Source organism: Crinia signifera, chromosome 1, assembly GCF_055691185.1.
Source record: "Crinia signifera chromosome 1, ASM5569118v1, whole genome shotgun sequence".
NCBI classification, from domain to species: domain Eukaryota; kingdom Metazoa; phylum Chordata; class Amphibia; order Anura; family Myobatrachidae; genus Crinia; species Crinia signifera.
The window spans coordinates 478089338-478117076 of record NC_139217.1 but is presented as its reverse complement, the minus strand read 5'-3'; the positions used below and the strand labels follow the sequence as shown (position 1 = coordinate 478117076).

Genomic DNA, 27739 nt, shown 5'->3' with positions numbered 1-27739 from the left:
CTGTACACCACACACACACTGCACACACCACACACACACACACACACACACACACACATATTGCACACCACACACACACACACACACACACATATTGCACACCACACACACACTGCACACCACACACACACAAAAAGCCCACCACACACACACATACTGCACACCACACACACATACTGCCCACCACACACACACACTGCCCACCACACACACACATACTGCCCACCACACACACACATACTGCCCACCACACACACACACACATACTGCCCACCACACACACACACATACTGCCCACCACACACACATACTGCCCACCACACACACACACACATACTGCCCACCACACCACACACACACTGCACACCACACACACATACTGCACACCACACACACACATACTGCACACCACACACACACATACTGCCCACCACACACACATACTGCCCACCACACACACATACTGCCCACCACACACACATACTGCCCACCACACACACATACTGCCCACCACACACACATACTGCCCACCACACACACATACTGCACACCACAGGGGACACAAGCATATTTTAGTAATGAGTCCCTAGTGTTCAATAACGGATAAAATATGCGCTATAGCGAGTATTTGCGAACCCTGTACGGGTGACCAATACACTAGGGCTACATACAGACAGGCACGCACACACACACACACACACACACACACACACACACACACAGGAACACATGCATGTGCACGCACACACACAGGAACACAGGCACGTACGTGCACACACACACACACAGGAACACGCGCACACACACACAGGACTGGGCACACATACACAAGCACACAGAACCGCAGACATACACACACAGAGAGAGGCATGCACGCGCACACAGAGGCACAGACAGACAGACACACACGCACGCTGCGCACACACACAGACACACAGGACCAGGCACACAAGTACACGGGCATGCACACACACACACACAGAATGGCAGACATGCACACACAGAGAGACATGCGCACGGACACACAGAGGCACAGACAGACAGAAACACACGTGCACACACACAGAGGAACACGCACGTGCACAGGCAGGTAGACATGCGCACAGATAGGCACACACACACAGGAACACGCGCACTGCGCGCACACACAGGACTGGGCACACACATACACAAGCACACAGAACCGCAGACATACACACACAGAGAGAGGCATGCACGCGCACACAGAGGCACAGACAGACTCCCACACATGCTGCGCGCACACACACACACACACACACACAGGACCAGGCACACAAGTACACGGGCATGCACACACACACACACACACAGAATGGCAGACATGCACACACAGAGGCACAGACAGACAGAAACACACGTGCACACACACAGAGGAACACGCACGCGCACAGGCAGGTAGACATGCGCACAGATAGGCACACACACAGAGGAACACGCACACACACATAGAAAGGCAGGCACGCGTGCACACACACACTGATACCTGCAGGACTTGCTGGCTGAGCTGCGCGTTTCCCCGGCTACGTCTCACCAGATGTCTCAGCAGCAGTTTAGTGCTCTCTGTTTTCCCTGCTCCGCTGTCACCACTAAAAAGAAATAAAATAAATGAATTAACAAACAGTGAGATGTTCGACCATCACTTATATGTCACATTTCATTCATCACCCGCCAGTGGGAGGAACACAGAGCCCCCCCTCTGGCAGTGTGACCCACACATATCTACACTCACTACTAAATCACTTCCACCTGTAAGATTTGGCTCTTCGGGAAGTCTTCAGTTACCCCCTGATTTTGCGCTTAATTACAGTGACTATAAACCTAACAATTACCTGTAATACCTGTAGAGCCTGAGAGAGAACCTCTTTAATAACACAAAGACAGACTGTTATTAAATGTGACTTAGTACGACAGTTACACACCAATTGGATAAAAATGTCCATGTGACATAAGCCTGAGCCAGGAGTGGCTCCTACTATGAAAGGGGGAAACCACATCACAAATTCCTTGGTTAGAGCGGGTCCAGTCCTCGTGACCTAGGAACATATTCATCGTCACCATCATCACCGCACTTCTTGTTGAGCATTATCAGTGCATGCTACTGTCAAAGTCAAATTTGCATCTCAACTATATTTAAATACATTATATTTCATTAAATGCATTATTATAATAAATAGCCATAGTATAACCATATATACATTTCAGGGATGAGACCATATTAGAACATCATGTCTGATGTTATAACGATTGGCAGTCAACAGTCAGTAATTGAGTGGTTGCGAATAACTTATTGTTCATTGTAGCAATAAGTTATGAGCAATATTAGATTACAAGTACACAGAAATATTCAGAACAATAGATGGCTACTATTTATCTTAAGGCAATATGAACATGTGCTCTAAGAGACACAGCACTCCCCTGCATTTGAACTGCCCAATGAGCCATCTGTGTTCTGTAAACAAACCACTCATTGTCCAATCCAGTTGGGCTTCATGTGGGGGAGGCCCTGCCCATTAGGAATAGCTTTTTCCCCAGAGAGAGCTCTTAAGGCCCCCATACATTAGGCCGGTTTATCACATGCAGTTCCCGGGAGCAGCAGGTGGCGGATGCCGGCAGGGGGACCAGGGATATGGGGATGGCAGTGGGAGGATGCCGGCTATCAGAGAGCCGGGCGGAGGGAGGCGGTGCAGGGTGCTGAATAGGGGAGGAAGCCGTGCTGGGCAGGGGAGGAAGCCGCTTCCGGCAGTGGGAGCGGGGGGGGGGGGTGTGTTAGCGGCACAGGGAACCGGGCAGAAGAAGAAAATATGCTGCCAGACAGCGGCGGGAGAACAGGAATTTAAAAATAAAGCCCAAACAAATGAATGGGCAGCCATTGAGTGGCTGAGGCCACTCATTCATTTGTATGGGCTTTTTTTTTTTTTTAAGTCCTGTTCTCCTGTCGCTGGAGCTGCGCCACGGCAGCGTCTTCTCCTGCTTGGTTCCCTGCACCGCCCCCCCCTGCACCCGCTGCCACGCTGATGGTAGCAGCTTCCTCCCCCGCCCGGCTCCCTGCGCCACCACCCCTCTGCCCGGCTCTCTGGTAGTACACTGGGGGGTGGATTGTCACTGGCATAATGGATCGGTAAATGATATATGGGTACTTGTTTCCTAGCACGGCCACAATCGCGGGCATCGTGTGCCTTAACTTTAAGGCACACGATGTCTGCGATTTCCCCATAGGCTTCAATGTTAAAATATTTAAACATTGAACCCTTTGCACGTCCGACGCGATGCCCCCGATTTGTCCATAGGCTTCAATGTTAAAATATTTTAACATTAAAAATGAGTGTATTTAACATAGGAAAAAATGGGATATGGCAAAATATGGGCCATTTCTCATTGGGTATGGCCCCGGCATATGTGTGTAAAAAATAATGGCCCCCCATTGTGACCGCCACCCCCACGATTGACGCGAACCCGAAGCGTGGCGAGCGCAGCGAGTCCGCGAGGGGCGGCGGTGCGCGTCCTCCGACCTTTTCATTCCCCTACTATCCATGTCGGCAAGGAGTTGAGAATATATAGTGTGGCGAGCGTAGCGAGCCACCGAGCCCGAAGCGTGGCGAGCGCAGCGAGCCCCGCGAGGGGACGCGGATACCTGTCAAGCCCACGAGGGGCGTCCCTCGCGGGCTTGACAGGTATCGGCGTCCCCACGCGGGGCTCGCCACACTATATATTCTCAACTCCACGCCGACGTGGATAGTAGGGGAATGAAAAGGTCGGAGGACGCGCACCGCCGCCGCTCGCCACGCTTCTGGTTCGCGTCAATCGTGGGGGTGGCGGCCACAATGGGGGGCCATTATTTTTTACACACATGCCGGGGCCATACCCAATGAGAAATGGCCCATATTGGGCCATTTACCTTTTTTTTCTATGTTAAATGTACTCATTTTCAATGTTAAAATAATTTAACATTCAAGCCTATGGAGTAATCGGTACATCGCGTCGGTCGCGTCGTGTGCTTTTTGGTATGCACCCGACGCGATTTTTTTTCCGACACGACCACCACGTTATAAATCGTGGTGGCCGTGCTAGGAAACAAGTACCGATATATGAGCTCCTGCGGCGAACGCCGCAGGGAGCCTGAGGACGGTGGCAGGCAGGGAGATGGAAGTATTCCTGCCTACCCCAGAACGTTTGTGGGTGGGAGGTAGGCTCCCCGGGTGCCAGGCAGCACAGGCTGCCCCCCGGGGGTGCCAGCAGGGGACCGGGTATATTCACTACGCCCGATTATGCATATGTAATGATCGGGTGAAGTGAATATATGAATATGTAATGAGCGGCTCGGCTCCGGCCCCCTGCTGGCTGGTCTGTGTAAAAAAAAAATATATATTTTTTTTTATTAAATATATATTCATGTGCTTACAGCACATGAATAAAATTAGCATGCCCCTCCTCAGAATAAAATTCCAGATTTTTTGACACCAATTGTAAAAAACAAAACACTTTATTTTAAAAGTTCACCTTCCACTTCACCATAAAAAGATAGCGATTGCTACTCGGTGAATCATGGCGAAAAAAACCTTGAAATGTATTCGCCATCTGGTCATTGAATAGGGTGATTCACCGTTTTAGTCAGAAATTCGCCTTACAGCACAAAATCGCCATAAAAACCTGGCGAATCAGCCTCATTGAATACCACCCATTGTGTACTGATTGTTGTTGATACAGTAAGGATCAGTTGGCTTATAGCAAGGCTATAGTGGATATTATGACCCTGACTGCTGTTGTGGATTTGATTAAGTTTTAGCTGTTGCTTGGTTATTCTGATGGTGCCCATACACGCTACGATTATCGTATGCGTTTTGTACTTTTTAAGTACAAAACGCATCGCATATACGATAATCGCGGCGTGTTAAGTGTCTGCCGCGTTCAGATCCGACGCGATGCGCGTCCCCGGGAGCCCGATATAGTAAAGTACAAAAAGGATGTGCAGGCACATCCTTTTTGTACTGTATCGCATGTAGTCAAAATCAAATCAAATCAAATAGGACCAAAAAAGCGTAGCGTGTATGGGCACCATAAAGCTGGGTACACATCTCTACAATCCCTGTTTTCTTGCGACCGTTCGACCGACCGTAGTCCCGTCGGACCATCCACATACAACAACCGATACGCGCGTACACACCGGTACAATTTTACTTGCGACGTCTGATGTATTGGGCTTTTGACACGATACATATAAACAAAATTATCATAATGGGATGGGTTAAGGGCATACCTAAACAAAGAGGCGTGAGTACAGCACCTAAACAAAAGTCGGGGTACACCTCTACAGTCAGCCGGCAGGGTGACTATGGACAGATACGGCAAACTTCTATAAAGCCGGGGGAAAGCGTCTACAGTCAGTTTGCGGTAACTGACCATAGTCACCCTGCCGGTTACTATAAAGATGGGGTACGCACTGAGCAGGCAGCCCTAGAAATAATGCAGTGAGGAGAGAGGTCAGCTGGTGAGTGGAGGAGACAGGGATTTGGGAGGGGAAGGAGGGAGCTGCTGTTTGTGAGGACGGGATGCTGTCATGGCAGGTACAGGCAGAGGAATGCGGTTCTAGAGCATCACCGACCACACTGGATGCGCCTGTAATACACTGGTGAAAGCAGCAGAGGTGACAAGACTCCGGGGACCACTCTATATTAGTACATAGGGTGAGAGCAGATGGCCAGGCAGCGCGACCGCTTCCCTCTGCGCCCGGAGCATGGGACGTCCCCGGGCAGCCAGCGCCGGCACCTGGCAGAGGGCATGAACCCCCTTTCTTCCCCGTGTCCCCATAGGGGTAGTAGTAGAGCAGGGTGCCCCCTGCACACAGCAATGGGACAGATGCCCGGGCACCCCCCGCACGCACGCAGCACCCCGGAACCCAGGCAGGACAGACAGTGTAGCTGAGTCAGGCAGATTGGAGAATACATCAAGCTTGGCCGCACGGCTCCCCACACACAGTATCCAGGGGGGGAGGCTTCACCTATTAAATGAGGGGGGGGAGGGTACACCTTACGGTGTCACTTTGCGCTGAAAAGGACCTTACAATAATATTTTAAACTGCTATGCAGATTGATGATAAATGAGGAATGTACACTTCTGTTTAAAAATACATAAATTTTATTCCATTTTAGACATTGTGTAAAAAATATTTTTGAATGAATTATCTAAAATAATCTATATAAAATTTGTTTTTTTTTAAATAAATATTAATCCATAGAGTGTTGCTTGGTTGATCTTAAATATTGCACATGGGGCTCTAATACCGGTATACACATACAATGGGGAATAACAGACAGGGGGAACATACAGGGGTATAATCCAGGTATATATAAGTCCAATGTAGCAGAGGCTATTGCGGTTGGATGTCACTTGAGTCTTTGTAATGTGAGCCTCTGTGGGCTGCGTTACCTTGTTCCAAGGGTAGGTGGCGTGGAAGCGTCTGCCGGCAGACTCCCGTCGGAATCCTCTTAACCAGAGGGATGTTCGGCGGGTCCAGTGTAGAGCGATATAATCAACTAGTTTCGCCAGATGACTGGCTTCCTCAGGATACTCGCAGTTCACCTATTAAATGTAACCGGCGGCTGGAGGGCAGGAAGGGCTGCTGGTCCCGTCCGACTACTGGGCACTTGCCCCCTGCGCTGGCATGACCAGCGCTCCGTGCAGGCTGCTGGGAGATGATGAGCTCGGCGCTGTGCGGTGTCAGTGAGCGGATGAGCTGTGTTACCTGGCACTAGAGTAGTGTCGAGGGTCGACTCCTTCAAATTCCTAGGAACAAAGATTTCCTGCGACCTCAAATGGGGTCCCAACATCATTACAACTGTCAAGAAGGCTCAGCAGCGGTTGTTCTTCCTGAGGCAAGAAATTCAACATCCCGCAGGAGCTGCTGCTCATCTTCTACACTGCCATAGTAGAGTCTGTCCTTTGCTCCTCGATCACAATCTGGTTCGGAGGAGCAAACGAGAATGACAGACGAAAGTTGCAAAGAGTGGTGAGGATGGCAGAAAAGATCATTGGGGCGGAGCTCCCCACTGTCCAAGAACTATACCTAGCCAGGGTCAATAAGCGTGCAGGAAAGATCTTGGCGGACAAGCTACACCCTGGCCACAACCTGTTTGAACCCCTTCCGTCAGGCAGACGTTTTAGGTCCATCCCAGCAAAGACGACAAGAACTACAAAAGGCTTCTTCCCAATAGCTGTCCACCAACTAAACCGTATTGAACATACCAAATACTAACTTGAACTTTTCTAGATACATGTGAAATGTATGTGATGTATGTTTATGCCTCTCTTCCCACCCCCTTTGTGTTCCCTGATTGATGCTGCACTGTTACCACAAAAAATTCCAAGCATACGCAAGTATACCTGGCCAATAAAGATGATTCTGATTCTGACTAGGCAGCAAAAGCAGCATATCCCGCACACACTATCAGCTGCTGCTGATGCTTGAGACTATACTGCCAGCTTTGGCAGTATAGTCGCAAGAACGGCAGCATATCGGTCGTACACACTGCACTTTTGTTCCGATATGGGCCCGTCCTGTGGGATGAAAATTAAACAGCAAAGAACCTTCGACTGACCGAGTATGGACGGACAAGACCATTTTTGGCCATTTATCGATCGTACAGAGGGAGTTGGGACAGCATACACACCTATACAATTGAACGGCCGTCCGACCCAGAACGGAAGAACGGCCCAACGATTGTATAGATGTATACCCAGCTTTACACTGATGATTATAGCTGTCCTTACAGTGGTGTTTATCAGGACTCCGTTATAGTGGGAGTTATGGGAAGGCTGGGGATTGTACAGTGGGAGACCAGTATAGGCTTGGGCCTGCTGCCGGTTGTGTGTGCCATCCTGCATGGCTTCCCCTCCCCCTCACTCACTCAAACCATGGATAATACACACACGCTGAGATGAGATCCTTCGGCTGCCGACTTCCACATAATACCCAGAATGGTTATGTATGTCTATTGTAAGTATAATGTCTGTATCCATTCATTAAGTGATCTACTGAAATGCTACAATGGTATATTGTTATATTGCTATACTTTATACAAATATATACTTTTGTGCTGTGAACCTGGTGTGAGTGCTATAATCACTTGCTAGTATAAGGAACATTATATGCAGCTTAGATCATAATGTGCTAATATGCGAATGCAGCATGCGGCAGCAGCGCTTGCTAATAGCTTTAATATGTGTAAGGTACAATTGAGCGTACACCATGTCTCCATGATACGTAGCGTATTTCTGCAGGGCGGTCATGTTTCGCAATGCACATTCGCATCGGTTATTGCTATATGGAACATCCATAGCGAACACTCCTGAAATAAGGGACAGAACAGGGACTGGAGATGTTGCCTATAACAACATTTCCAGTTCTAGTAACCCGCACCATCTAGTAACACATCCCCCATGGACTGAACAGTGTGGTGGTTGGTAATTGGACAGATTTCCTGCTCACAAACAGAACAGGAGCCAATCCGGTAATCTCCAGAGCAGATTTGGCAGTAGGAATGGTCCCAGGATGGCCCTGGACTCTCTCCTTCATTCGTGGGGGCATAGGAATAGATGTGTGGAGAGAGATGAAGTACCAATTAGCTCATGGAGGGCTAAGTCCCTGCCAGGATTCTGCATGTTCAGGGCGGATCGGTCTAGGGAACTGTTGGGAAATTCCAGTGGGGGTGGCATCTGCTTCTATGTCAATAACGGCTGGTGCACTGACACCGCAGTGCTGCTGCGCTCTTGTAGTCCTCACTAAGAAACTTTATGCATCAACTGCAAACCCTTTACTCCCCCCACGAGTTTGCATCCTTCATCCTGGTTAGGGTGATTATTCCCCCCCCCCCCCCCCGCAGGCCTGCACCAGAACAGCATTGCAACACCTCTCCCTACAAGTAGATAACATGGAGCGCAAACACCCCGACTCCCCACGAATCATTCTGGGTGACTTCAATAAGCCCAACTTGACGAAGGAGCTGCCCAAGTATCGCCAGCGTGTCAAATGCCCCACACGTGGCAGCAGCATCATGGATCACTGCTACACAAACATCAAGGATGCCTTCCGCACTGTCCCCCGGGCGGCTCTCGGGCTCTCTGATCACTGCCTGGTCCACCTGCTCCCCCATCCACAAGCAGCGAGTGAGGACCTCTAAACCGGAGGTCAAATTGGTGAGGAAATGGTCGAGCAAGGTAGAACAAACACTGCAAGCATGCTTCAATGCACTGATTGGAGCATCTTTGAGGGCGCGGCTGAGGACCTTAATGACTTGGCAGACTCTGTGACTGTCCGCATCTACGCAAACAATAAGCCCTGGTTCACTGCCAATTTGAGGCGGCTCCGAGGAAGCACACAACAGCGGTGACATTAACAAATACAGGCAGTCCAGGAACACCCTCACAAGGGAAATCAAGGCAGCAAAGAAGCAATATGCGGACAGGCTTGTGTCTAACTTCTCCATGAATGACCCCCAGTCAGTGTGGAAAGGTCTCAAGGTGGTCACAAACTACAAGAGCCCACCATCTTCCTGCGCAGTCACCAGTTTACAGCTAGTAGAGGACCTGAATCGCTTCTACTGCAGGTTTGCAAAAGCCTTGCGCCCCCAGCCACATATTTTCTCATCCTGCAACAGCTCGTGGTGATGAAGGCGCTAGAACGCTTGGTACTGTCCCCACTGAAAGTCATAGTGGGTACCCTCCTCAACCCTATGCAGTTTGCCTACAGAGCTAATAGATCGGTGGAGGATGCTGTGAATCTTGGCCTACACTTTCTCATGCAGCACTTGGACTCTCCGGGAGGCTATGTGAGGGTCCTATTCGTGGACTTTAGCTCCGCCTTCAACACTATCACTATCATTAGATGTCCCAGAATGGCTATGCTCATGAGTGACAAACTTCCTAACGGACAGGGTACAGAGAGTCAAGGCGTGGAAATTCATCTCAGAGGCCAGGACAACCAGCGCGGGTGCACTGCAGGGGTGCGTTCTCTCTCCCTTTCTCTTCTCTATCTACACAAACGACTGCACCTCGGCAGACATCTGTGAAGCTCCTTAAATTCGCAGAGGACACCACACAGATAGGTCTTATCACAGAGGGCAACAAGTCTGCCTACAGGACGGAGGTCAAGCAGTTGACCTACTGGTGCAGCATGCACAACCTACTGCTAAACAAAACAAAAACTATGGAGATGATCACTGATTTCAGGAAGACCTCTCACTCTCACCTCCCACTCATCATTGAGGACAGCGTGGTAACTACGGTCAAATCCTTCAGATTCTTGGGCTCCAAGGACCTAAGATGGGGACCTAACATCGAGAGTATAGTAGGAAAGGCCCAGCAGAGACTTTACTTTCTTCGCCAACTAAGGAAGCTTAAACTGCCACAGGAGCTTCTGATACTCTTCTACACGGCGATCATCCAATCCGTTCTCTTTTCCTCAATCATAGTCTGGTTCGGTTCGGCCTCAGCTCACGACAGACATAGACTACAACGCATTGTGAATACAGCAGAAAAAATCATAGGCACAAATCTCCTTGCAATTGAGAACATCTATCATGCCAGGGTCCTGAAACGAGCAGGCAGGATCATCGAGGACAGGGTCCACCCTGCACATGACCTGTTCCGGAGGCTACCATCTGGCAGACGGTACAGCTTAAGGCCTACAAGGACTACTAGACACAGGAACTGTTTTTTCCCCCAAGTGGCCATCCTAGTCAATTCCTCACTAGCAGAGCCCTCACACATCCCCAACCAAATAGTCAGCTAATCGGTCATGCCCCCTCCCTATGTCATGTTTGATATGCTGCATATATGTATATATTGTATGTTCTAATGTAATATAAGTAATGTAACGTATTGTCACAGCGAGCGGTAGTTATCGGAAACAAATTCCTGTGTATTATGCATCTTGTATTGATACACCTGGCAATAAACTGATTCTGATTGAGTCCCCCTTCCCCTTTCAGCTACCTAGTGAATCAGCTGACTGTGGGGCTAGCATGGAGCATACCATGGTACTGACAACACATAAAGGACTAAATCCATCCATCAAGAAAAGAGAAAAAAGGGGAGGAAAGAAAATAAGAAAACACAAAACAAAGGAGGACATCAATTCAAATACAGCCATAGAGGAAGAAAATCATACTTTTTCAACCTAAGCAAAAGGGAATTGAGCAAGTAAGAAATAAGCCTACTTGAAATTTGTGCCGCAATGTAAATATCAATGAGGAAAAATGTATTCGAGAATTATGTATAAAATAATCATTAAAAAATACTCCACAACAAATTCCATCGAAACATCACATGAATATCAACACACAGAATTACATCGACATTCTATCAAGCATATATCAAGGGCCCTCATATACATACTTTTCATAAATTAGTCTAAGAAGACTTGAGGAAACTTTCACAAAAAATGGAAAACACAGTACAATCTATCAAAGGAAGAAAATCAAGCTTTAAAACAACTAAAAGATGAAAAATCAATAAAAAAACCTGCCGATAAGGGATGAGGGCTGGTGATCCTGGACAATGAACAGTACGAAAATGAAGCAAACTCCCTTCTAGCGGACCAAGACACATAAGAATTTTTTTTTTGGATCCAACACAAAATTGCAAAGTAAAATTACAAAAACAACTGGATAAAAAGGTCTAATGCTGGGTATTCTTACCAAAAAAGAATACAAATATATTATAGTTACACATCCTATCATACCCACATTTTATCAGTTACCAAAAATTCATAAGAATCTCCAGAACCCACCCGGAGGTCCCATAATATCCAGAATCAGATCATTAACTGCAAACCTGTCAAGATACATTGATTTATTCCTTCAACTCATACATAGATTAACAACAGAAAAGCAACTTAAAGGACACTTTATATTTCACATATCTTGAATGACATCCAAAGGAATCAGGAATAACATCACTTGTGCAGAGTATTTAAGTCCCTATATACAGCATTCCCTAGGATGTGCCGCAATAAGAAAAACTCATTAACATCTCAAACCTCCATACCCAATAAACAAATTAATTTTATTATGGAGCAAATTGAGTTAATCCTAGAAAATAATTACTTCTGGTACAAAGGAGAAAACTACATTCAAACAAAAGGGACAGCGATGGCTACCTCCTTCGCACCATCATACGCTAACCTATTTGTATCGGAATGGGAGAAGACCCACATTTAGAACTACAACTGATTCATAAATAACATCGTATGCTGGCATAGACTTCCTATTCTTTATATGGAATGGTCCACAATCAGATCTGAATGAATTCACCAAATACATGCATACTAACGGCATAGGAGTAGAATTTATCACTGTAACAGATAAAAATAAAGTAGTCTTCCCCGACCTAGAAATCTACATAAAAAATAATAACATCATAACAAAACCTATATTAAAGAGGTCGATGGGAACAACTTTCTTCCATATAGAAGTAATCACCATATAAACTGGAAGAAGAATATCCCCGGAGGACAAGCAAGAAGACTAAAGAGGAATTGCACCAAAGAAGATACCTCCAGGGAGGAGCGTATCTTTCGTTCCACAAAGCGTGGAATGAAAATCAAAATTCATTTAAAAAAAAAGGATATTCGAAACAGCAAATTGACAAAGGCAATGGTAAAATACAATCTCTAGACAGGACCAATCTACTGCATTACAAAAACAAAGTTGGAAACAATTCATAAAACATCATTACCTTCACTTACATAAATATTGGAATGTACTTATCCTGGACACAGAACTAAAAACCATTATACCGCCACAACCGAAAATCATTTACAAACGTGCAAGAACCCTAAGACAAGAACTCACTTGTTTCCAGCTCCATTTTCCCTGTAGTGCAGTCAGCTGACATTTCCCCAATCCTGCTGTCAGACCATGCCCTAATTTCCATGTCCGTTCAAAAATCTACAGAAAATCCACCTACAGCTCTCGGCGTTTCCCTGCCCACCTGACAGATTCTCCTAAGTTTCTAAAATACCTAGAAGACACTTGGGCAGACTAGCATGCTCATAATGCCCAGACATTAGTAGAGAATCCTCCTGTTAACTAGATGTCTTCAGAGGTGCAATATTGCGTTATGAATCCAACCTTAAAAAAACAGCACGCTCACTCATATTTGACCCACCAAAATGACCTCTCAGAATCCTATTTAACATAAATTTCGAATCCTACTCCTTCAAACAAAGTCAAATATACCCAGGCCAAATCCATACCTGATGACACTCTACAAGCTATGATGGATAAACTCCAATTTATCTCTAATTATAAATACCACAGATTCGGTAACAAAACTAGTAAATTACTTTACAACATACTCAACTCATCTAGACCACCTATGACTGTAAATCCCCTCTCTCCCTCTGACGGATCACTTACCACCTCCAATGCACAAATCTCCCAGCTAATGTCAGACGTTTATACCCTATTTATTATCTCCCTTCAGCCCACTCAGAGGACTCACGCCCATCTGACCCTAATAGATCTATTCACCACCCACACCCAATTTGGTCCAGCATGACCTATCCACAAGTCCCTCCTCATGTCTTGCTCCCTCTTATCTCTCCCATTTCATTACAGGAAACACTCAAGGCAATGAAATCCTTAAAACCAGCCAAAGCCCCTGATGGATTCTCAAGCGATTTCTATCGATCTTTCTCTGACAAAGTAGCTCCCTTTTTGGTGAATGTATTTCATTACATTTTAAGAAACTTCTCCCTCCCCCCACATTTCAACTCAGCTATAATCAAGGTCCTCCCCAAGCCAGGAAGAGACCGCTCAAAACCAGGCTCATATCCCTTCTAAATTGTGATTATAAACTACTAACCAAGATTCTAGCCGAGCGAATCAAACCTATTTTACCACATATTATCCATCAGGACCAAACAGGTTTTACATCAGGAAGACACTCAGTACAGAATGTACGTAAAGTCTTAGCTGCAGTCCAGTCTTTATACACAGATAAACCGTCAGACTGCCCAGCTTTTTTACTATCCATAGATGCTGAAAAAGCATTCAATTTAGTTCTATGGCCACATTTGTTTGACACGATGCTACATTTCGGAATCCCGTCCATATTTCCATATTTGTCTCTTTCCGCAAAACCCTCTACTCCTCCTCCTCCTAAATTGCTTGTAACTGTTGCCTTTTCCCCTCCATTTCCAATTAAAAGAGGAACCAGACAAGGTTGCCCCCTTTCCCCCCTACTCTTTGCTGTGGCCATAGAACCCCTCACTATTGCCCTAAGGTCATCCACTGCATTTACTGGTATATGCATCAAAGACGTAGAACTTAAACTATCGTTATTTGCAGACAACATGATCCTGTTTGTTTCAAACCCTCTCACTTCTATACCAGAGATCATGGATATTATAAATTAATTTGGAATCACGTCAGGCTACAAAATTAATATTACTAAATCTGAAATACTCCCCATTATGCCCCCCTCATCTACCATATCCTCCCATCCTGCCTTCTCCCAGTTTACATTGCAAACCTTTCACATCAAATATTTGGGTGTCTTTATACTAAGAAACCCTCATGGGGTATACAAAATCAATTTTGACCCTTTATTTTCTAAAATTAGAGTGCTGGACAAAACTTCCCATCTCCCTCCTAGGTTCTTAATAGTGTTATCTTCCCTAAAATATTTAATTTTCTCCAATTACTCCCCTGTATACTCAACAAATCAGATGTACTATTCTTAAACAAACTTATGTCCAAATTTCTTTTGGAAAGAGACCTCACATGGCACTGGCTCGAATAATGCGAGCGAAACCTGATGGTGGTTTACGTATCCCAAACTTTCAACTATACTCGTGGTCCACCCATTTTAAAACCATATCTGACTGGCTATACAATACCTCAACTTACACAGACTTCATTCTAGATCAAGCCATATTTGCCCCCTTCTCTCCTAGCGCTTTATTACACTCCCCTTAAACAAATCCCTTCTTATATTTTAGACCACGTTCTATTCAGAGGCACATATGATGCATGTTTACAGATAAATAAGTCTTTAAAAGAGAGTACACCACTTCAGTTTATATGTATATGGGGCAACCCTGCATTCCCACCATCAACATCCAACCCTCTGTTTACTACGTGGAAAAGGAAAGGCCTTGACCTCACTACAAAATTATTCGACCGAGGTGGCCATATACTTTAATTCGAACAATTAAGACAGAAATACTCTCTTCCAAATAGTCATTTTTATATGTATCTACAATCAAGACATTATGTAACCTCGATAATACCATCTATACTATCTAATTGTGACCAAGATCCGCTCTCGCTCATATTTCAGGCCTTAGACACCCATACTTCTATATGAACTTCTCTTACACTCCATGTCAGCAGAACAACCAGTCTCCTTAATCACCTCATAGTCCACAGATATACCCGACATCACTCATCCAACTGTACTTTTTAAAACCTTCCTGTCTACTTTTGAGATATTACAATCAGCTTATCTACAAGTACACTTCAAAACTATCCACAGACTCTACATCGCAACAGCACACTCTAAACACGTCTCCTTCTGCTACTGGGGATTGTCCAAAGTGTGGGATGAGAAATGACTAATTTCTACATAGCTTCTGGTCATGTTCAAAAATTCTTACATTTTGGCGTAAAGTTATAAATTTCATGAGTAAGATATTCTCCTTGTCATTCCCCTTAGACCCGTTAGCATGTCTATGCCTGAATTTTGATAAGTGGATGTCTACCTATAGATGTAAGCACATGATACCTCTACTTTCTATAATATTCACTATGGCGAAAACACCGAGTTATTACCTGGTAATGGGTTTTCCTCTACTCCACCATGGTAGCCCTCACTCATGGGTTTCTCCCTTCTGGGTAGTGCATTGGAAAGGAAAGAAAGACACCAGCCCCCATAAAAGGGCCCCTCCTCCTTCCTTCTGTGTCTTTGAATTCTCCAGCTTAAAAACATAACAGATTAGTACACAACATATTAATAACAACAAGTGAGGGTAGGGAATATATGCTGCCATGGTGGAGTAGAGGAAAACCCATTACCAGGTAATAACTCGGTGTTTCTTCTACCTCCCCCATGGCAGCCCTCACTCATGGGTCGTACCCAAGCAGTACGTCAACTCAGGGGGGGTTAATACTCACGTAAACTGAAACATAAGCCTATTTCGGCTATAATAACAAAAATAATTTCTTCTTCTTTCTTTTTTCACAAGACTGCCGCGCTAAGGATTCTTCTCCCAAACTTGGCATCTGATGATGACATTACATCGACTCTGTAATGCCTTGTAAAGGTATGAACCGATGACCATCCTGCTGCTTTGCACAGTTCCAAAACTGAGACGGATACCTTCTCCGCCCAGGATGAGGCCACCGACCTTGTGGAGTGAGCTTTAAGCCCTTCTGGCGGCACTGTCTTTCTTATTTGGTATGCCTTTAAGATACACTCCCTGATCCATCTTGACAACGTTTGTTTGGACGCTGCTTGACCTTTTTTGTGTCAATATAAACAAATTTCTTACTCGTCGAAATTCTGCTGTCCTTTGTTTGTAGACCGTAAGGGCCCTGACTACGTCTAATGTATGAAGACGCTCTTCCTTGCTGTTTGATGGGTTGGAACAAAAGGTTGGGAGCACAATTTCCTGATTTACATGAAATTCTGATGCCACTTTCGGGACAAACTGTGGATTTGTTCTTAAAGTCACCTTATCTTCATAGAAGTTCAAGTAAGGTTCATCTATTCACAATGCCTGTAACTCCGAGACTCTGCGAGCTGAAGTTATGGCCACCAGAAATAGTACCTTCCATGATAACGATTTGAGTGATATTTCATGCATTGGTTCAAAGGGATCTTCCATGAGAACACCTAGCACCAAGTTCAGATCCCACGGCGGTAATGGATTCCTAATTCTTAGCTTCAGTCTTCTCACCGCCTGCATGAATCGGCGCACATCTCTGTTGTTCGCTACATCCCAGTCTAGCATGGAAGCTAGCGCTGATATCTGTACCTTCAAGGTACTACCTGAGAGGCCCATCTGGAGACCCTGCTGTAGGAAGCTCAATATCGACGCCACCACCTTTGGGTCCTTCTGCTCACTTCTTGCCCAATACACGTATCTCTTCCATATTCTATAGTATGTTTTCATTGTGGAACTTTTCCTGGCTTGGAGTAGTGTCCCAATGACCTCTTTATCAAAGCCTTTTGCAGCTAATGTCTTGGTCTCAGTAACCAGGCCGTCAGGTTCCAAGACGGGGGTTGTGCCCTCGTCACTTGTCCCTGCGATAACAAGTCCTGAATTGCTGGTAACCTCCATGGACCGTCTCCTGCCAGCCTGCACACAGTGCTAAACCACGCCCTCCTGGGCCAATGTGGTAGTATTGCCATGACCTGTACTTTTTCCCTCTGGATTTTCTTTAGTAGTCTTGGGATTACGGGTGTGGGAGGAAAGACATACGCCGTGTCCCACACTGCTGTCAGGGCGTCGACTTGAGCTGCCTGGGGCTCCCGGAACCTTGAAAAGTATACTGGCACTTTCCTGTTCCTTTCTGTTGCCATCAAATCTACTTGTGGCCTGCCCCACTTCCTTACTAAACTGTCGAACACCGTGCTGTTGAGGGCCCACTCGCCTGGCAAGCATTTTTCTCTGCTTAGCCGGTCTGCTATTACATTGTCCTTCCCTGCGAGGAATACTGCCGAGATGCTTGCTACCCTCGCTTCTGCCCACTCGAGTATCTTGGATGTTTGCTCTAGCAATGCTCTGCTTTTTGTGCCCCCTTGATGATTTTTGTAAGACACCACCGCCTGATTGTCGGATCTTACAATCAGTTCTTTGCCTTGTACTTGAGCCTGGAAGTGAATGCATGCTCGGTACACTGCCTCCATCTCTCTCAGGTTGGAGTGGGTTGCTTGCCATTCTACTGACCAATGCCCTTGGGCTATCTGGCTGGCACATGTCGCTCCCCAGCCGTACTGGCTGGGGTCTGTCGTGATTACCACCTGTTCCCGGGTGGCAAAGCTTTTTCCTAGTGCCAGACGTTCCGTATCTGACCACCAATCCAAATCTCTCTTGGCTGCATTTGACAGTGTTATTCGTTGATTCAACTCCCTGCTGTCTTTGTCCCATTGCATTAAAAAACATGCCTGGAGTCTTCGCATGTGGAACCGAGACAACGGCATTGTTTCTAGGGCTGCTGACATGAGCCCCAAGGTTTCCATGCAGTCCCGTGATGAGACCACAGTCCTCTTTTTCATCCACTCTACCTTTTTTACCAGTTTGTTTCTTCTGACCTCTGTCAGAGACACCTTTAGGTCTCGGGTATTTAAAATTACTCCTAAATACTGTATTTCTTGAGTTGAGGCGAGATGACTCTTTTTCTCGTTTATAAGCCACCCATGAGACTTTAGGCACTCTACTACCTCTGCTGTGTGCTGCACTAGTAGAGCCTCTGACTCTGCCACAATCAGGATGTCGTCCAGATAAGGGTATAGCCTTATCCCCCTTCGCCTTAGCGATGCAATTATGACCACCAGCACTTTGGTAAACGTTCTGGGTGAGGTTGCCAGGCCAAAGGGGAGCACGTTGAACTGATAGGTGACCCCTTGTACCCTGAACCTTAGAAATTTCCGATGCCTTTCGAAGATCGGGACATGAAGGTAGGCGTCCTTGAGGTCTATTGAGGACATAAAGTCGTTTTGATTGAGACCCAGAATAACTGATTTTACTGACTCCATCCTGAATGACTTTATTCTTATAAACTTGTTCAGTCTGCGTAGATCCAGGATTGTTCGAAATCCCCCCGTGGCCTTTCTCACCATAAAGAATCGGGAAAACCATCCCTGAAATTCTTGCGGTTTTGCCACCACACTGACTACCTCTTGATCCAGCATTTCCTTTAGGCTGGACAATAATGCTCTCCTTTCTTCCAAATCCTCTGGAAAAGGAGACTGAACCAGGAGATCCCCTGGCTTCTTCACAAAGTCTATTTTGTAGCCTGAACGGACTACCTCCAGAACCCACTCGTCCGACGTGGATTCCTGCCAGGCGCTTTGAAACTTCAGCAGCCTGGCTCCCACTTTTTGTGGGTTGGCGTCATTGGGGGTCTTTTTTGGAAGAGAACCTGCTCTCTTTGTTCCCTTGGCCTCAAAAATTGGCCCTGGAAACCCAAGATCCCCTTCTGTAGGGCCTTCCCGGCCTATAGGCCCGAGATTCCCTGAACTCCTGCTGATATCTATTAAACCTCGGGGGAGGAGTCTTCTTAGCCGTCTTATCTTGGGGTAACCATACGGATTTTCCCCCCGAAATCTTGGAAACCAAATCATCTAGTTGTTTCCCAAAAAGATAATCACCCTGAAAGGGCATTGACAGGAGTCTATTTTTAGACTGTACGTCCGCCGCCCAGGGCTTTAGCCAGAGGGCCCTTCTAGTGGCTGCTGCTGTAGCTCCTGCTCTTGCCGCCAGGCGCACGGAGTCTAATGATGCCTCGCATAGGAATTCCACAGCTAGTTGTATATCCTGCACCATTCTGAGCAGTTCGGACCTCTTGAGGCCATCCAGCATATCACTTTCCAGTTGCTGGCACCACCCCCGCAACACTCTGGATGTAACGGCCATAGCCACTGCTGGCTTTAAAGCAGTACCTGCCACCAATTGCTGTTTTCTGAGACCCAACTGGATTTTTCTTTCCATTGGGTCTTTGAATATATTGGCCTCTTCAAGAGGCAAAGTGGTTTTCCTGGACAGCCTCGCCACGGCTGCGTCCACCTTTGGAGCTACCTCCCAAGAGGCCACCTGCTGTTTATCAAACGGATACATCTTGCTAACTCTGCTTGAAACCACCACCCGCTTACACCACCACACCACCATCCGGGTGTTTCCATTCCTCTGAAATTACTTCTTTCAGCGTATTGGACAGTGGAAAAACTTTACCTTTGCGTTTTTTGTCCTTAAACAGCATCTCTTGAAGGCTAAGATCCTCTTGCGGATCATCGATATTTAAGGACTTATATATCAAATTCAGCAGATTATCAATCATGTCGGGGTTAACCTCAGTCTCCAGTTTATCCTGACTAGGCCCCTCATCCACTTGGTCCACATCAAACTCTGGCATGACTGCACTGGTAGATTGATGGACTGAGTCATCAGAATCCTCACTAACGATGACATGTTTCCTTTTGGATGACCGTTTTTCCACATCCTCTTTAGCCACAAATTTCTCTGCTAACGCAGATGTTAACATTTCCACCAAGCTCGCCATTTGTGCTGGCTGCAGTTGTTGGGGGGCCTTACAACCTTCACATAGGATGCCCACGTGCTTCTGAGGTAGCACCTTTTCACATGCTGCACATTTATCCAAATGCGGCTTCTTATGCTTAGATCTGCTCTCCTTATCTTTGCTGGTCTCTGACCTAAACAAACACCACAATAGTTACTAAGTACAAAAAAAAAAAAAACTAAAGGTGGACACACTTGAAGCTAATGGCTTACCCTCACTTCCTTACACTACGTTCTTCCTCCATGGCAGCAGCGCACACCAAATTCTAATAGAGAAAACAAAACGCTAAGCTAAGTATAACTCCCCACTGACAAACTCTAATCCACATAGGCCACCATGTATAAACATGTGTAAGGCAGCGTGCGCCACCGGCGCCTTACCCGGCTGTTCTGAGACCTCAGATGCTGTGGCGATACCCGCGCTGGCTCCCGCAGTCCTGTCTCCAGGCGCCGGCTAAGTACACTTCCGCTCGCGGCGGAAGTGCGTCACTCACCGGCGCCGCGCACCGCTGCCACGCACTGCTGCCGACGTCCGCCCGCTCTGTGCAACGCACGCGGGCCAGGCAGTGACGCGGCAACGCTATCCCGCGCCGCCATGCGCGCCACTCCTGCGGACGCCACCGCCTGTAGCTGCCCCCGGAGGGGACCGCATGCGGCCATGTAATTCATCCACCGGGTCTCGAATGGATACTTTAGTCATCTGCAGGGGGCCAGAACCGCCGCAGAGACCTGTCAGAGCCTGGTAAGCCAGTGTCCACCTCCTACCTATACCTGCACTTACCCGGAAAGGAAAAAAAGACACAGAAGGAAGGAGGAGGGGCCCTTTTATGGGGGCTGGTGTCTTTCTTTCCTTTCCAATGCACTACCCAGAAGGGAGAAACCCATGAGTGAGGGCTGCCATGGGGGAGGTAGAGGAAAAGCTTATTTCAATCCACTGGATCTCCCATACTACCCCCATCTATAGCGGATTTGCAAGGTAAACTATCAGTTAGTACTATTTGATAAACGTTCCTTAATGCTAAACCAAAATCAGAATCTGGAAACCTTTCTTAAGAAATGGAACCCTTTTATAGACACTTTAGATTAAACATATAAGACACAGCACTTCCGGTTCTGGTTAGCAATGGAGTAGCTGCTTGCTCCAAGGCTCCCTCCTGAACCGATCAAAAAAGACACTTTACACGGCCACAAGCCTCCCTATTATTTTGGAGTGCCCTCACTTAGAGACGCTGAGGACCACACTCTACAACACAAGGTGGGCGAGAGAGGAATCCTGCTGGCCCCGGTAACGGAGACGCTGAAAGCCTGCTCGCAGAGCGATCACCGCGTCACAAGCCGGGAGACTACGGACGCCAACCCCTACACCTCCGGCGGCAGAACTCTGTGAAGAGACACCCAGACCTGCAAGTGACATCACTCAGACGGCGGGTCCCCCCGCATCCCAACCGCCGACGGACAGCAGGTACCACAGCGAGGATTGCGCACGTCGAGTCAGACGCGTGGCGCACTACACCGCCCAGATTAACAGGCTCGGCACATCACCGCCAGCACACACCATCATCCTCGGTAAGCCAATACTGAGAAACAGCATACCATTGGGGGAAGCTCTGCCGGCGCACTACTGCTCCCAGGATATCGCGCTCGAACACAGTGACGTCATCACACCAGGGCAGCCGTTAGAAGTCACAACTGAGCAGCCCCTGCAAAATTCATACCCCTTCCCTCCTCTGAAACTCTGCATCAAAGCCTCTTGGGTACACCCACACAGAGACCCTCCCTGCAGCCTGAGCTGAATAGTAAAGTAAAAAAAAAAAAAAAGCTAAATAACGTTAAAAAAAAAATATATATATACATATATATATATATATATATATATATATATATATATATATATATATATATATATATATATATATATATATAAATAAATAAATAATTTAACTGAAAAAATAAATAAATAAAAAATAAATAAAAATAAAATAAACAAAATTAAGTCAGCAAACTGACACAGCCTAAGGGGGCTACAAATACCAGTTCAGGTACAATAACGCCTGAAGTTTGTCGAACACCCTAAGCTACCCCCAGCTACATACTTCCTTCCCTACTGTTTGGACTCCCTTACTCAAAGACATTTATGACCACAATTCCAGCAAGCTCACCCATTCATCATTCGCACCGTATGATATTGCTGAAGAAGCTCTTTTGATTTACCTAAAGTCCCGGATCCTTAACTGGGCCCTACAGAGGGTTTGAGGGAGAAAGGAAAACTCCTAATAACAACACTCCTCCCCAGTCATCTGACGACCCCCCCCCCCAGACACCCTTGTATCATTGCTAAAACGCCACCTAAGCCTAAACAAACACCAGAAGGCGAAGGTACCCCCCCCCCCCATTCTGCTCTCGATTACTACTCAAACGATACTAGAGTCACTGTAAAAGAGACCAAAATACAGCTGGCTTCAAACCTCTAAGCTTTTGTCTACCTTACTAATAACTCTTCCCATACACAGAGAAAAAAAAAAAATAACTGGGAACTGACCTCCCATCCACGTGGCAGCTAACACCTTTTGACACAAGATACCAACCCAACAAACTTGCGGGCTGCCTATATAATACGCTGCAAAGACAACATCCTACTCCGATACCTCTCAGACTCATCACAGTTGATTTTGCAAAGACCATCACCCCGACCAAAATTTTGGCATATTGAAAGGCTGCCTCTTCAGTGAGTAGCGGTGTAACAATGGACAAGTACAGCACATCTCAGCAACCCCAACGTTCCTCGCAGCAAAGTATGAGACAGGTAAAAAGAGGGATCATTCCCGCTACGGAAGATGAGATGGAATCAATAGACACATCCCCTGCCTCAAAAAAAACTACTACAACCTCACTAGATGCAGACTCGGATAGTAAAAGGGTCAACGCCCTCACATATGAAGATCTTGTGGATGCTATCACCTCAACGATGGGACCACTTCTGAATAAAGCTGTAAAGGACATTAAGACTCAACTCCAACAACTAAGCTTAAGAGTAGACACTACAGAAAACAGAATTGGGGCCTTGGCTCAAAACATGGCAAATGCTCAATGCGAAATCAAAAGGCTTGAAAAAGAGAACTACACCTTGATAAATAAGGTTGAAGAAATCGAAAATCGCTCCAGACGCAACAATTTGCGTATAGTAGGACTCCCCGAATCCCTGAAAGGACCCGCCTTAGACAACTTTGTAAAAACTACGCTGCCACAAATGCTGGGCATCCAGGAGGCCTGCTCGACCATGGTCATTGAAAGAGTCCATAGAATAACCCCCCCCCCCTCGCCCCCAGGACACACGCCCGAGGGTAACTATTTTCAAATGCCTCAGCTATACTCACAAAATGGAAATATGGAACGCTTCAAGGAAGCAACCTATGCTGAAATGGGAAGGAAAGACTATTAGACTTTTTCAAGACTTCTCTGCCGAAGTTACCAAGGCACGCAGGGCTTTCTCACCAATCTGCAGTCGGCTGATTGCAGACAAAAAGAAATTTGCCCTTATCTATCCGGCGAAACTCCGAATTTTTTACAAGGACACTCACTACGATTTCACATCTCCAGCAGAGGCGGCCGAATACCTCCGTCATCGAGACCTCCAAGTAGACCAGGACATCTCAGATAAGAAATGATTTATCATATGACCGTTCACGCTAACATGTTCTGCTTATAGTCATATTTCTAGATACAGTATGGTGAAATTTTGGACTTGTCTCGCCCCCACATCTCTCTCAGTACCCCCCACCCCACCCCCCCTCCCCCACCCCCATTCACACATCCCCCCCCCCTCTTTTCACTCCTAGTTCAATATGGTACACTCAGTTAATCAACATGTAAGTGTGTTATAACTAGCAAGATAACGTACAACCTATAAAAGGTCACTCCAAATCTCACTCGGTTGGGAACGGAGGGAGCCTAGCTCCGGATATGTTTAAATTTGTTTAGTTATATCTTTAGGATGTTAGGACTTTATTACTGCTACGGAAGTCCATTAGCCTTCATTACGATATTGTTGAGATGTGGATCATTTCAACACATCACTTGTAATGTGTTATATGTTTATGTCGTTATCTCCTTGCTGTATGCTGTCTCCCCCTCCCTTCATGTCTCTTTCCTTAGCATTTACTCCGTTCTGAATATCAGGCTGACATGGGTCCAAGTTATGCAATCGTTAAAGGTAGCTATACCCCCTTGATAAATAAACATGTCGGAACTTAAAATAGGCTCTCTTAACGTAGGGGGTTTTAACTCCCCTGCGAAAAGAAGGAAGGTATTGGTCTATAGCAATAAATTAAATCTGGATGTGCTTTACTTACAAGAAACACATTTAATCCACACGGAAGTGTTAAAACTACAAATGCTGGGTTGGAGCTTACTAGCATCTGCTCCATACAACTCCAAGTCTAGAGGAGTAGCCATTTTAATCAAAAGGTCCATTCCCCACGAGGTACTCAAGGTCATTTCCGACCCTGGGGGAAGATATACGATCGCATTTGTGTCCCTCCATTCAAAAAAGTTTACACTATGTAATGTATACGCCCCCACACCCTACAACAAGATATTTTTTGAACAATTAATCAAAGAGCTAACTCCCTATAGCGACACAAACTTGATAGTCTGCGGAGATTTCAATTTAATATCGGACCGGGCCCTGGACAAGTCCTCTGGTTCAACACGCGGTGTCTCCTTGCCCGGCCTGGGGATCCCCCAGTTGGCCGATCACCTGAGATTGATTGATGTATGGAGATCTCTTAATCCTACATCTAAAGTATGGGTCCTCAAACTGCGGCCCTCCAGATGTTGTGAAACTACAATTACCAGCATGCCTTGCCACAGTTTTAACACTCCCTTATAGGAAAACTGTGGCAAGGCATGCTGGGATTTGTAGTTTCACCACATCTGGAGGGCCGCAGTTTGAGGACCCATGATCTAAAGAGTTTACATGTAAGTCAAAAGCTCACCATAATTTTTCTAGAATTGATTATATACTCCTCTCCGAGGCCCTGCTTGCCAAAATATCTGCGGCTGAAATTGAGCCGATTACTATATCTGATCACGCACTACAGCGGGTTAAACTTCATGTGGCAGGTGAAACATCTCATAATAAAATATGGAGATTCCCCGCCCATTTACTAGCGTCGGAAGATTTTAAAAGGATGTTAAAGGACAGTTGGGAGGACTTTAAATCCAGCAACCAGTCCCATGCAGTTAGCAACCCCCCCCCCCCCCTTTTCTGGCAAACGGCAAAGTCCGTCATAAGAGGGAGCATTTTATCGTACACAACTAGACTCAATAAATATTATTCAGCCACATACCTTAAACTCCAAAAAACCCTTACTCACACATATACCAAATATCAACAAGATCCTACGCCATCCAATAAACATGATTACACCATAGCCTATACTCATTTCAATGAATATTTGCACGCTTGTGGAAATAAAAACCTATATAATACAAACTACCGATATCACAGATTCGGCAATAAGACTGGGAAGCTACTCACCAACATGTTACATGGAACAAGGTCGGCCACTACCGTTCATCCCTTAAAACTCCCTGACGGGTCATACACAAGGTCAAACAAACAAATAACATGTACCATGAAAGACTTTTATTCGTCCCTCTACGCAGTACCGACTTGCCAAAATACGACAGCTTCTAAAACCCCCGAAGCCACCCTCCCAGGCAGCGAAGCCCCTCGCCTCCCTACCCTATCTAAGGAAAAATCAGAACACCTCATAGCCCCTATAACCACCAAAGAAGTGCTTGACACAATTAAGGCCTTAAAACAAGGGAAAGCACCCGGCCCGGATGGCTACGGAAGTAATTTCTATAAATTCATGGTTCAACATATACTAGAACCCCTTACTAATTGCTTTAACACTATGTTGCAATCTGAACTCCCTCCCCTACATTTTAACGCGGCCTATATCAAAATTCTACCTAAACAAGGCCGTGATCTTTCATTGCCAGGGTCTTATAGACCCATTTCTTTGCTCAACTCGGACTATAAGATCCTGGCAAAAATACTGACAGACTTAAAAGTGTCATGCCAGACATTATCCATCCCGATCAGACCGGGTTCATCGCTGGTCGACACTCTGTCCTCAACGTCAGGAAAGTCATCGCGGCTGTCCAACACCTACAAAAAAAGGAAGGTATGTCTCCTGTAGGGGCCATTGTGTCCCTTGATGCAGAAAAGGCCTTTGACCTTGTGCTATGGCCCCATCTATACAAAACAATGGACGAATTCGGCATTCCCTCTAAATTTATCAAATTCATTAAATTATTGTATACTTCACCCGCATCCCAAATAATGTGTAATGGCCAACTGTCAGATCACTTTCAACTGCATAGAGGCACCAGACAAGGGTGCCCTCTATCGCCCTTACTCTTCGCTATGGCCATTGAGCCGTTAGCGTTGAAATTGAGGAGCGCCCCTGATTTCCAAGGAGTTATGGCCACCAGAAATAGTACCTTCCATGATAACGATTTGAGTGATATTTCATGCATTGGTTCAAAGGGATCTTCCATGAGAACACCTAGCACCAAGTTCAGATCCCACGGCGGTAATGGATTCCTAATTCTTAGCTTCAGTCTTCTCACCGCCTGCATGAATCGGCGCACATCTCTGTTGTTCGCTACATCCCAGTCTAGCATGGAAGCTAGCGCTGATATCTGTACCTTCAAGGTACTACCTGAGAGGCCCATCTGGAGACCCTGCTGAAGGAAGCTCAATATCGACGCCACCACCTTTGGGTCCTTCTACTCACTTCTTGCCCAATACACGTATCTCTTCCATATTCTATAGTATGTTTTCATTGTGGAACTTTTCCTGGCTTGGAGTAGTGTCCCAATGACCTCTTTATCAAAGCCTTTTGCAGCTAATGTCTTGGTCTCAGTAACCAGGCCGTCAGGTTCCAAGACGGGGGTTGTGCCCTCGTCACTTGTCCCTGCGATAACAAGTCCTGAATTGCTGGTAACCTCCATGGACCGTCTCCTGCCAGCCTGCACACAGTGCTAAACCACGCCCTCCTGGGCCAATGTGGTAGTATTGCCATGACCTGTACTTTTTCCCTCTGGATTTTCTTTAGTAGTCTTGGGATTACGGGTGTCGGAGGAAAGACATACGCCGTGTCCCACACTGCTGTCAGGGCGTCGACTTGAGCTGCCTGGGGCTCCCGGAACCTTGAAAAGTATACTGGCACTTTCCTGTTCCTTTCTGTTGCCATCAAATCTACTTGTGGCCTGCCCCACTTCCTTACTAAACTGTCGAACACCGTGCTGTTGAGGGCCCACTCGCCTGGCAAGCATTTTTCTCTGCTTAGCCGGTCTGCTATTACATTGTCCTTCCCTGCGAGGAATACTGCCGAGATGCTTGCT

The 27739-nt window shown here is 46.3% G+C and overlaps 1 protein-coding gene across 1 annotated transcript in view; it reads right to left on the bottom strand.

Annotated features, from left to right (window-relative positions):
- LOC146024716 (myosin-IIIb-like) overlaps positions 1 to 27739 on the bottom strand; it is a 493994-nt gene that overhangs the window by 368580 nt on the left and 97675 nt on the right. The window contains exon 4 of the mRNA XM_083155469.1: positions 1505 to 1607. Within this exon, the coding sequence (XP_083011595.1) occupies positions 1505 to 1607 (103 nt within the window). The remainder of the gene's footprint in view (positions 1 to 1504; positions 1608 to 27739) is intronic.